Source organism: Gopherus flavomarginatus, chromosome 10 (assembly GCF_025201925.1).
Source record: "Gopherus flavomarginatus isolate rGopFla2 chromosome 10, rGopFla2.mat.asm, whole genome shotgun sequence".
Lineage (NCBI taxonomy): Eukaryota > Metazoa > Chordata > Testudines > Testudinidae > Gopherus > Gopherus flavomarginatus.
Genome location: NC_066626.1, coordinates 1459700 through 1472180, shown reverse-complemented (window position 1 = coordinate 1472180; position 12481 = coordinate 1459700). Strand labels below are relative to the sequence as shown.

General features: G+C 53.2%; 1 protein-coding gene across 2 annotated transcripts in view; it reads right to left on the bottom strand.

The window, feature by feature from the left end:
- LOC127058926 (maestro heat-like repeat-containing protein family member 2B) overlaps positions 1–5004 on the bottom strand; it is an 18932-nt gene extending 13928 nt beyond the window's left edge. Inside the window, exons 1-3 of one of the 2 annotated variants that reach the window (XM_050969420.1) lie at positions 4788–5004; positions 4525–4620; positions 3539–3643 (exon numbers count right to left, since the gene is read on the bottom strand). In XM_050969420.1, coding sequence (XP_050825377.1) covers positions 3539–3643; positions 4525–4620; positions 4788–4958 — 372 coding nt within the window. In that variant the 5' untranslated portion in view covers positions 4959–5004. The remainder of the gene's footprint in view (positions 1–3538; positions 3644–4524; positions 4621–4787) is intronic. The other variant, XM_050969419.1, reaches the window with a different exon arrangement.
- Positions 5005–12481: the final 7477 nt, after the last annotated feature.

Here is a 12481-nt window from a genome sequence, read left to right as displayed (position 1 = left end):
CTCATATAAAAATGGTATAGAGCAGGCCCAAAACTCTGTAACCCTTTTTTCATGGTTATCTAGCTACCTAATATAGTATTCAGACTTTCTCTGAGGTTCTCAGTGGCAATAAAGAAGAACAGAAGGGTGAGACTGGGGGAGCAGGGATGCCATCCCCATCCTCCTAATGTTCTCCTCCTCCATAAAACACCTCTCTTCCCGAGGGCCGAAAATCTCTGCACTGACATGAGCAATGCCCAGGGAGTTCCCATCACACATCGTAAATGGAGTCTAATCAAGATCAGTTGAACTGGGGTTGGACAGTTCTGTTCAGATACATCGTCAAAGTAGGTCCAGATCTGTTGGGTGAGGTCTCTGAAAGAAGAACCGATGTCCTTCTCTTTCAGTTGCTTCAGGATTTTGGCCAGTGCTTTCATGCTCTCGCCAATGACTTCAGAACTGAAAATGTCATGTAAGGCCCCGATCAGTATGTCTAGAAGAAACTTCTTGTGCTTTTTCACCTGGACAGACAGATGATATTAAAGAACAATTATCACTGATCACAATTCTAAGAAGTTTTCTTTAGCAGTTATGAAGCAGTGAGAATTTCATCAACCCCCTCTCACCCCAGAGACCTATAGCTATATTTCAGACCAGGTGCTAGCTACAATGAGCCAAACTCGGTGCCATAATACACCTGTGTAATCCTATTATTAGATTTCTAGTTACTTAGATTCCAAGGCCAAAAGGGACCATTGTGATTATCCAGTCTGACCTCCTGCATAACATAGAATTTCCCCAAAATAGTCTCTGTTTGAACTAGAGTGTATCTTATAGAAAAATATCCAATCTTGATTTTAAAATTGCTAGTGACCGAGAATCCACCACAACCTTTGGTAAATTGTTCCAATGGTTAATTAAAATTACCATTAAAAATGGATGCCTTATTCCCAGTCTGAATGAGTCTAGCTTCGTTTTTCCTCATTGAATCTTGTTATACCTTTGTTTGCTAATGGGAAGAACCCATTACCAAAATGTGTTCCCCATGTGAGTAGTTATAGACTGTCCTCAAGTCACTCCTTAACCTTCTCTTTGTAAATAAAATTACAGAACCGCTCCGCGACCTGGACAAAAACACATGGCCCATTGGGAGCCTCCGCCCCCCTCCCTACAGAAGAGTAACCCTAATTAATGAGCCTACCCAAAGTAATGGGCACATCTGGTAACATTGTGCCTCTGATTCCTGTACTGAACTGGGTAACGCATATTGGAAAATATAATCCAAATTGTACATGCAAACGGATGGGGTTTACATTAGCTATCATCACTCAAGAAAGAGACCTCAGAGTCATTGTGTACAGTTCTCTGAAAGCATCTGCTCCACATACCATCAAAAACGCTAACAACATGTTAGGAACCATTAGGAAGGGGATCGACAATAAGGCAGTAAATATCATTATGCCACTATATAAATCTACAGTACCCCCACACCTTGAATACTGCGTGCAGTTTTGCTCGTCTCATCTCAAAAAAGATATGTTAGAATTGGAAGAAGTACAGAGAAGAGCAACAAAAATTATTAGGCGTATGGGACAATTTCTCGCACAAGGAGAGATTAAAAAGGCACTTTTCAGCTTGGAAAGAGAAGACTAAGAGGGAATATGATAGAGATCTATAAAATCATGACTGGTGTAGAGAAAGTCAATACGGAAGTGTTATTTAGCCCTTCACATAACTCAAGAACAAGGGGTCACCCAATGAAATTAAAAGGAAGCAGGTTTAAAAACAAACAAAGGAAACATTTCTTCACAGAATGCAGTCAATCTGTGGAACTCATTGTCAGGGAGATGTTGTGAAGGCCAAAAGTATAACTGGGTTCCAAAAAGGATTAGATGAGTTCACGGAGGACAGGTCCATCACTGGCTATTAGCTAACATGGTCAAGGATGCAACCCCATGATCTGGGTGTCTCTAAACCTTTGACTGCTAGGAGCTGGGGCTGGGACTGTCCAACAGGGCATGGTTCACTTGGCAATTGCCTCGTTCTGTTCATTCCCTCTGAAGCATCTGGCACCCACCACTGTCAGAAGACAGGATACTGGGCTAGATGCACCATTCTTCTGGGGGTTCCAGGATAGCCACCCTTATGTTTTATGTTCTTAGCTGATTACATAGAAATTCAGCTTTAGCATCCTGGCAGCATAAGAACCTCAGAGTTGGAAAGGACCTCAGGAGGTATCTAGTCCAACCCCATGCTCTAAGCAGAACCAATCCCACAGATTTTTACCCCAGTTCCCCAAGTGGCCTACTCAAGGATTGAGCTCACAACCTGGGGTTTAGCAGGCCAATGCTCAAACCACTGAGCTATCCCTCCCTTCTCTTCCAAGACATGGATGTTTAGATGGGAGCCAAGGTCTGGAATGCCAAAAGGGAAACGCATTTGGCATCTTTTTAACTAGGGTGGAAGCTCTTTGGGTGTTTACTTGGTGAATCTAATTACAGAATAAGCCATCAGTTTGGGGGATTGTCTGCCCTCTGATTCTTGCAGTCTGCCTGCAGTGTGGTCACAGCATTGTTGTGTAAACCTCTCTCTTATGGAAGGAGAGGGATCTTACGGCTTGGCTACACTGGAGAGTTGCAGCGCTGGTGAGTGGGTTACAGCGCTGCAACTCAGGATGTGGCCACACTTGCAAAGCACAGCCAGCGCTGCAACTCCCTGGTTGCAGCGCTGGTTGTACACCTGGTCTGCCTCAGGTGTAGCGATTCCAGCGCTGGTGATGCAGCGCTGGTCAGCAAGTCTGGACACCACCAGCGCTTTTATTGGGTATAAGGAGGTATCCCAGAATTCCTGTCCACAACAAACCAGAAGAATGGCTGAACTCCGATCTCCTCGTAGCTACTTGCTAAAAAACAAAACACAGCTACTCTGTGCTCCAGCGAGCGAGCCAGCGAAGGCAGGAGAATTGCTTTGGAATGTTCAAAGCTGTTTGCTTGAGGAGAGAGGGGGGAGGGATAATGTTGAGCAACTGTTTATGTGGTCTGATGGCTATTTAGGAGTGCATAATTAGCATTTAGTGAATAAGAGACAGGTGGGGGAAAGGTCAAAACTTTTAAAATGATTGAAGGTAGGCACTGTGTATCTTCCAGTCCTTACAACTTGCAAGGCAGGGAGCTGAGAACAGTGTCAGCTCCAAAAATCCACTCTCTCTGTCTCCCCCACGCTCCCTGTCACATTCCACCCCAACTCCCTCTTTTGAAAAGCACGTTGCAGACACTTGAATGCTGGGATAGCTGCCCACAATGCACCACTCCCAACAGTGCTGCAAATGCTGCAAATGTGGCCACACTGCAGCGCTGGTAGCTGTCAGTGTGGACACACTGCAGCGCTGGCCCTACACAGCTGTACCTACCAGCGCTGCAGAACTGTAAGTGTAGCCATGGCCTTAGTCACCTTGAAATCCCAACTGCTGCCCTGGAAGAGTTTTTCATGCATTTGCGTTGAGTGTCAGATCTGATAGAAGCAGAGAAGTCAGCTCAAGGAAGAGTACAGCTATACTCACTGTGCTATGAACTGTCTCTTGATAGGCAGTCAGCAGCTGGGTGCTGGCCTCAAAGGCCCTTTCTCTCTCCCACTCCTTCCCTGAACTGAACCATGTTGCTAGGAGCTGTTGGTAGAGCAGGGGAACGGACAGAGTTAGTACCAGAAAATCCCTCCCAAAGTTCCTCTTAAACAGGTTTAATAGTCACTAAAATCCCTCTTCAAAGCATCTCACCTCCATGGAGCAAAGGAATTACATGTCTAATGGAAGAGCCCCTAATATATACAAGTCCCAGGGGCCAGATTCTCCTCTGGTGAATGAAGCCAAAGGAGTTACATGAGAGATGAATCTGGGCCCGTCTATGTGATGTCTGCTGTAGACTGTCTGATGGGAGCTGTCTAGCACATCGCATGCTGTTTGATGTCTGCTGCTGTGGTCTGTTTCCTGGGCAACTTCTCCCACGTTGAGTGGCAAAATAACAAAGAGGAGCATTTCTTTTTATTAATTTGAATAAGAGCAGAGAAGTCCCCCCAGCCCAGCTCCTTTTAGAACTTCAGTTTTATACTGAAGGTGCATCAAACTCCCCACCCCTCAGCTTCTCACGATATTCTGTCCATGTCTGAGGAACAGGAAGTCTCCTCTGAATGAGTTTCCATACACGGGGCCTAACTCAACATTCATGAATTCCTCTTTGAAGAAGTGATCAGTTTCAACTGGTTCTCTTATATTTGGCTACTGCAGGGGTGATTTTCTTGCCGCTCCAAGTAGTGTCAACGATACTGTAAGAACTTGGTCCCAATCCAGCCCTGGCATGAAATGGCAAAGCTTCCGTGGATTTCAGTGGGGCACACGCCCGCTTAGCCCAGGAAGAATTTGGTGCTTTCTCCCTAAAATTCACTCCATTGTGGAAAATTCCTCCACAACAGAAGCTTGACCCCCTAAATCACCGACTCTTCCCTGCTGTAACACAAGAAACAATCTCCACCACGGATCAATGGTCTACTCACTTCAAACATTTCCTGGAACCAGTCTGCGGTTGGTTCTTCCTCCAGCAAAGTCTCCGTTAGCTTGTCAAGGGCCTCTAAGGACTTCACGTAGAATGACTGAAACCAGAAGAGAAGCAGTGAGGCTCAGCACAGATCATTTGTGTGTGTGGGCCGGGGAAAGCTAACCATGCCTTGCCAGGGAGGCCATGTGTCACTGCCATCACCCAGTGCCGGCTGGGCAGAAATACAGTGGATGGTGCCAGAGGAGAATTGTTGTCACATACTTGTATAAGCAGAGCATCCTTTGCTGTCTCGCTTTCCTTTTTCATCATCTCAAAGGGAGGAAGGGGAAATACACTTTTGAAGCTCTGATCAAGAAGCTCACGGTTTTCCTCCAAGGTCAGAGATGGTTTGAGTTTGCTGGCAGAAGCAAGATAGAGAGGAAAGTCATGCATTAGACTCAGTACCACCTCTAAGTAAAAGAATTGAATCCAGTGACTAGTGAGCATCTCAATCTAGAACCCCAATTGCAAACAACACTTCACTTTGCACCTCTATTAAGTATTGGTGCATCTAGAAGTAAAGCTAAAACTTCAAGTCCCCTTTTTAGAGAAACCCATAAGCTTCCCTCCCCCTGCCAGCTAGCCAGACACTTCCCTCCCCATCTGAACTCTGCTCCATTGTACTTCATACCCCACAATCTCCAATCTCGTGTCTTTCGAACACAAGCCTCTGAACGGACCCATTCAAATCCTTAAGAACTAAAGTCCTGCTGGTGAGCAGCATTTGAGCCACAGGGCCACCCAGAGGATTCAGGGGGCCTGAGGTCTTCAGCGATGGGGAATTGCCGCTGAAGACTCAGCACTTCTGCGGTGGGTTCTAGGGCGGAAGGACCCTCCGCAGCTGAATTGCCACTGAAGACCTGGAGGTGCAGAAACTCCGGGGGCCCGGGCCCCGTGAGAGTTTTCCAGGGCCCCCAAAGTAAAGGACCCCACTCCAGGGGCCCTGAAAAACTCTCATGGGGGCTCCTGCAGGGCCTGGGGCAAATTGCCCTACTTGCTTCCCCCGGGCGGCCCTGGTGAGCCAAACCCTGCAGGCATTCGACTGCTCCCAACCTGACACTCATGAATTAACAAATAAGAAGGCATCACAGTGCCAGGAAACATGGCAGAAAATAGCCTACCTCAGATTTTCAATGGCAAGAATTGCCTTGTAGCGAACTGGAGATGCCAGGGAATCCAGTGGTTCATTTTTAATGAAGTCCTGAAATATATGAATAGGGACATCAAAAAATGGAAAATGGATTTGAAAGGCAGAGAGGCCGTCCTCTCACACCCTGAAAAAGACGGTTACTCACCTTTGTAACTGTTGTTCTTCGAGATGTGTTGCTCACATCCATTCCAGTTAGGTGTGCGCGCCGTGCGTGCACGTTCGTCGGAAACTTTTTACCCTAGCAACTCCAGTGGGCCGGCAGGTCGCCCCCTGGAGTGGCGCCGCCATGGCGCTCAATATATATCCCTGCCGGCCCACCCGCTCCTCAGTTCCTTCTTGCCGGCTACTCCGACAGTGGGGAAGGAGGGCGGGTGTGGAATGGATGTGAGCAACACATCTCGAAGAACAACAGTTACAAAGGTGAGTAACCGTCTTTTCTTCTTCGAGTGATTGCTCACATCCATTCCAGTTAGGTGAATCCCAAGCCATACCTAGGCGGTGGGGTCGGAGTGAGAAGTCGCGGCATGGAGCACTGCAGATCCGAAGGCCGCATCCTCTCTTGACTGCTGGACCAGGGCGTAGTGGGAAGCAAAGGTGTGGACCGATGACCAGGTCGCTGTCCGACAGATTTCCTGGATGGGCACACGGGCGAGGAAAGCCAGCGACGACGCCTGCGCCCTGGTAGAATGCGCAGTCACACGGCCCGTAGGGACGTGGGCCAAGTCATAGCAGGTCCTGATACAGGACGTTACCCATGAGGATAACCTCTGGGAGGAGATAGGAAGCCCCTTCATGCGGTCCGCTACCGCCACGAAAAGCTGGGGGGATTTGCGGAAGGGCTTGGTCCTCTCCACGTAGAACGCGAGAGCCCTACGGACATCAAGCGAGTGGAGCTGCTGCTCCCTGCCTGAGGAGTGAGGTTTCGGGAAAAAAACCGGAAGGAATATCTCTTGGCTGATGTGGAAGGACGAGACTACCTTGGGGAGAAAGGCAGGGTGTGGCCTCAGCTGTACCTTATCTTTGTGGAAGACTGTATACGGGGGGTCTACCACAAGAGCCCGGAGTTCCGACACCCGCCTAGCTGAGGTGATAGCTACTAGAAAGGCAGTCTTCCAAGAGAGGTAAAGCAGGGAGCAAGTAGCTAACGGCTCAAAGGGGGGTCCCATGAGCCGAGACAACACCAAGTTAAGATCCCAGGTTGGAGCAGGGAGACGGACGTTAGGGTATAAACATTCCAGCCCCTTAAGGAATCTAGACACCGTCGGGTGAGAAAAAACAGAGCGACCATCCGCACCTGGGTGAAAGGTGGAGATAGCTGCCAGGTGGACTCGCAACGACGATATCGCCAGACCTTGCTGTTTGAGGGACCAAACGTAGTCTAAGATATTGGCCACCGAAACTTCCATAGGGCGGAGATTTTTCTCCACGCACCAACAGGAGAAACGCTTCCACTTGGCCGAATATGTCGCTCTCGTGGAAGGCTTCCTGCTGCCCAAAAGCACCTCCCTCACCGGTGTGGAGCAGCGCAGCTCAGAGCCGGTCAGCCACGCAGGAACCACGCCGCTAGGTGCAGCGACTGCAGGTCCGGGTGACAGAGGGTCCCGTGCTCCTGGGTAATCAGGTCCGGGTGAAGGGCCAGGGGAACTGGGTCGGCTATGGCCAGGTCCAGCAGCATGGGGTACCAATGTTGCCTGGGCCACGCCGGGGCTACCATGATCACGCGAGCACTGTCCCTGCGCACCTTCAGAAGGACCCTGTGGACCAGAGGGAACGGGGGAAACGCGTAGTACAAGTGGGTCGACCACGGAATAAGGAAGGCATCCGCTACCGACCCGGGCTCCCTGCCCTGAAAGGAGCAGAACGCCTGGCACTTCTTGTTCCTCCCGGACACGAAGAGGTCCACACGGGGATAACCCCACCTCTGGAAGATGGAGAGTGCGACGTCCGGGCGAAGGGACCACTCGTGCGACAGGAAGGATCTGCTCAAGCGATCCGCCAGCGTGTTCCGTACTCCGGGGAGGAAGGAAGCCGTGAGGTGAATGGAGTGGGCTACACAAAAGTCCCAGAGTCGCATCGCCTCGTGACACAGGGGAGAGGATCTGGTGCCGCCTTGCTTGTTGATATAGTACATGGTCGTCGTGTTGTCGGTAAACACCGCGACACAACGACCTTGAAGCTGATGGCAGAACGTTTGACAAGCAAGGCGGACCGCTCTCAACTCCCGCATGTTGATGTGCAACCTCACCTCCTTCGGGGACCACAGGCCCTGCGTTCTCAGGGTCCCCAGGTGGGCCCCCCAGCCTAGATCTGAGGCATCCGTTGTCAGGGACACCGAGGGCTGAGGTGGGTGGAAAGGGAGCCCCGCACATAGCACGGACTGGTCTAGCCATCAGCTGAGAGAATCTAACACCCTTTGGGGGATCGTGATCAGCATGTCTAGCGGCTGTCTTGCCGGCCGGTAATGATCGATGAGCCACAACTGGAGGGGCCTCATGCGGAGCCGAGCATAACCGGTCACAAAGGTGCAAGCCGCCATGTGGCCTAACAGGGCTAGACATGTCCGCACTGATGTCAAGGGGGCTGCCCGCAGTCGTTGAACGATCGCCGACAATGCCTGGAACCTCTGCAACGGCAGCAAAGCCCTGGCCACAGTGGCGTCCAGGACGGCCCCGATAAACTCCACCCTCTGCGTGGGGATCAGGGTGGACTTGTCCATGTTTATCAAGAGGCCCAAAGTAGCAAACATGCCGGTGATCACGCGGACATGGCTGCAAACTTGCCGTTCCAACGTGCCCCGAATTAACCAATCGTCTAGGTAAGGGAACACGTGGATACGACTGCGTCGAAGATGTGCCACAACAACTGCCATGCATTTTGTAAATACCCTCGGGGCCGTAGACAGGCCAAATGGGAGGACTGCAAATTGGTAATGAAGGGGGCCCACCACGAAGCGAAGGAAACGTCTGTGGTGTGGCCAAATGGCAATGTGAAAATAAGCGTCCTGCATGTCGAGGGCGGTGTACCAGTCTCCCGGATCCAGGGATGGGATAATGGTCCCCAGGGATACCATGCGGAACTTCAACTTCACCAGGTATTTGTTGAGCTCTCGCAGGTCAAGGATAGGCCTGAGGCCTCCCTTGGCCTTGGGGATCAGAAAATAACGGGAATAAAACCCCTTGCCTTTCTCGTTTTCCGGAACCGCCTCTATAGATCCTTTGCTGAGGAGCGTCTGTACCTCCTGCCGAAGGAATTGCTCGTGAGAGGGGTCCCTGAAGAGGGATGAGGAAGGGGGGCGGGAAGGAGGAAATGATACAAACTGCAGGCGGTATCCCGTCTGCACCGTGCGTAAGACCCAGCGGTCCGATGTTATTTGGGTCCACGCCGGGAGGAAAAACGAAAGGCGGTTGGAAAACGGGGGGGAAGGATCCGTGGGGGAAACTGTTACTGCGCCCTCGGGCGCACCTTCAAAATGAAGGCTTGGGTCCAGGCGGGGGCTTAGAGGAGCCTTGGTTCTGCCCCCCTTGGTTCCCCGAATGCCTGCGCCGTCCATTCCTGCCACGGCGCCTGTTAAGGTCCTGCCGTTGGCGGAACTGGGAATATGGCCTGCGCTGCTGTTGTTGCTGTGGCCGGAAGGGTCTGCGTTGCGTTCCCGGTGTGTGCATCCCGAGGGAGCGCATAATGACCCGATTGTCCTTCAGACTCTTAAGTCTGGGGTCTGTCTTTTCGGAAAACAGGCCCTGGCCTTCGAATGGGAGGTCCTGGATGGTATGTTGGAGCTCCGGAGGAAGGCCAGAGACCTGCAGCCAGGAGATGCGGCGCATCGTTACCCCCGACGCGAGGGTGCGGGCAGCCGAGTCTGCAGCGTCCAAAGAAGCTTGCAAAGATGTACGTGCAACCTTCTTGCCCTCATCTAAGATGGCTGCAAATTCCTGGCGGGCGTCTTGCGGCAGCAGCTCCTTAAATTTGTCTGCTGCCACCCAGGAGTTGAAAGCGTATCTGCTGAGCAGGGCTTGCTGGTTCGAAACCCTGAGCTGCAGCGCCCCAGCCGAGTATATTTTACGTCCGAGGAGGTCCATTCGCCTGGCCTCCCTGGATTTGGGGGCTGGAGCTTCCTGCCCATGACGCTCTCTGTCATTTACCGATTGAACCACCAGGGAACACGGTGTCGGGTGTATATGGAGGTACTCATAGCCTTTAGAGGGGGCCATGTACTTCCTCTCGACGCCCCTCGCCGTAGGGGGGATGGAGGCCGGTGACTGCCAGATGGTATTGGCGTTGTCCTGGATGGTCCTTATGAAGGGTAGGGCGACCCTGGTGGGAGCATCCGATGAGAGGATGGTAACAATCGGATCCTCTATTTCCGAGACCTCCTCGGCTTCTAGGCTCAGATTCTGAGCTACTCGCCTGAGGAGGTCTTGGTGCGCCCTGAGATCCAGCGGGGGGAGGGGGGGCTACTGGAGGAGGTACCAGCCACCGCTTCATCAGGGGAGGAGGATGAGGAGACCCCCGGCAAGAGAGTGTCTAATGGGGGGTCTCCCTCGGCCCTCGCCTCTGTCTCAGGAGCCAGAGCGGAGTCTTGCTGCTTGGACCCTTCCTCCCCATCCGGGGAGGGAGGGGGGCGAGACAATGAGGCTTCCGGCACCCTGTGCTCCGCCATCGCAGGCCTAGCAGGAAGCTGTTGGGGCCCCTGGGCTTGATGGTATGCCCAGGGTGTCCAAAACCCCCACTGCTGCGGGCCTTGGTCGTGTTGTGGCGGGTCGTGAAAGAGCGCCGCCTGCCGGTCGGTGCCCAGCGCATACCCACTGTCCGTTTGGGAGGAGACCGACAGCTGTCTAGAAGGCCACGGCGGGGCCGATCCTGGTTGGTAAGGGTCTGCGCGGGTCGGCAGGGACGATCTTCTCGGTGCCGGGGATCGGTACCGGGAGTCATAAGGGGACCGTGACCGGGTTCTGTCTCGGTGCCGGGATCTGGACTGGTACCGGCCGCCGCTTCGGTGCCGGGATCGGGACCGGGACCTGCCACCAGCTCGGTGCCGGGAGGTCGACCGGGACCGGGACCTGCCACCAGCTCGGTGCCGGGAGGTCGACCGGTGCGGCGAGTGACGGCGGGACTGGCTCTTGGAGTCACGGTGCCGGTATCGGCGGCTGGAGTCCTACCGCGACCGCCTTGAGGTCGACCGGTGCCGCGAGTGCGACCGGTACCGCCGAGGAGAGTGGTGCCGGGACTGCGAGCGGCGATGAGATCTCGATCTGCCGTGACGTCGGGACCTGGACCGCGAGCGCGAGTCCCGAGACGGTGCCGACATCATGGCCTGGCCTCTAGACGCGACGCGCACCGGAGGTACCTGGGGTGGCAGCTGAGTAGGCTCAGTCAAGGCACTGAGGTCCCGAGCCGAGGCGAAGGTCTCCGGCGTGGATGGGACCAATATCTCAACCCCAGATCTCATGGGGGAGCTTGGCGGCACCGGACTCGACGGACCCGCCGGGCCCGGAGTTGACGGTGCCGGCGGCGCCGCGGCCGATGTTGAGGCCGGGCGCTCCAGTCGGGTCTGCCTGGCTGGAGTAGCAGACTTCGACGGTCTTGGTTCCGTCCCCGGTGCCGGAGAAGGTCGGTGCCGGGGAGTCTTTTCGGTGCCGGTGCGATCCGGTGCCGGCGCCGAGATCACGGCCTGCGAAGCCGCTGGGTCAAGTGCTGCCTCCATAAGGAGAGTCCGGAGTCTTTGATCTCTCTCCTTTTTTGTCCTTGGCTTAAAAGCCTTGCAGATGCGGCACTTGTCCGATCTGTGCGATTCCCCCAGGCACTTCAGGCACGCGTCGTGGGGGTCGCTGGTAGGCATAGGCTTCTTACAGGCCGCACACTGCTTGAAGCCCGGCGAACCAGGCATGAGCCCGGTGCCGGGTGCCAGGAAGGGCTAAGCCCCCGGCGAACAACTATTTACAACTTATTTACACTTAATTACTACTGTCTATACTTAACAATCTAACTAACAACTATAACAATACGAGAGATAACGAGAGATAACAAGGAGAGCTAGGGACGTGGAGGACAGCTATGCCGCGCTCCACAGTTCCAACGACCGACACGGCGGTAAGAAGGAACTGAGGAGCGGGTGGGCCGGCAGGGATATATATTGAGCGCCATGGCGGCGCCACTCCAGGGGGCGACCTGCCGGCCCACTGGAGTTGCTAGGGTAAAAAGTTTCCGACGAACATGCACGCGCGGCGCGCACACCTAACTGGAATGGATGTGAGCAATCACTCGAAGAAGAACCTTAGTTCTGTGACCGAACTGCCCTGTTTATAAACAGAGAGATTGTGCTGGGCATACACTTCCCCAGGCGGTGCCTCGGTTTCCCCATCTGTACAGAGGGGATAAGGACACTGGCCTTTGTAGATCACTTTGAGATCTGCCCACGGCCAGTGTTAGAGAAGGGCTGGGGCCCGTAGTCCCCACACAGAGAATGCTATTATTCTGCCAACTCCTCAGGACCTCCAAGGGGGTCTAGACCCAACCCCTCCCCCCCGCCAGGATCTCCGAGCAGGTTTAAAATCACTCCTCCTTCCTTCTACTTCTCACATGCTCCCCCATTTCACCCCTACTCTGAACTTTAGGGTACAGATGTGGGGACCTGCACGAACACTTCTACGCTTAATTACCAGTTTAGATTTGGTTTTGCTGCCACCATCCAGATGTCTGAGTCATCTGGAAAACTCTTTCTTTCCCCCTGCAAAACCTTCCTTCCCTGGGTAGCCTTGAGAGACTCCTC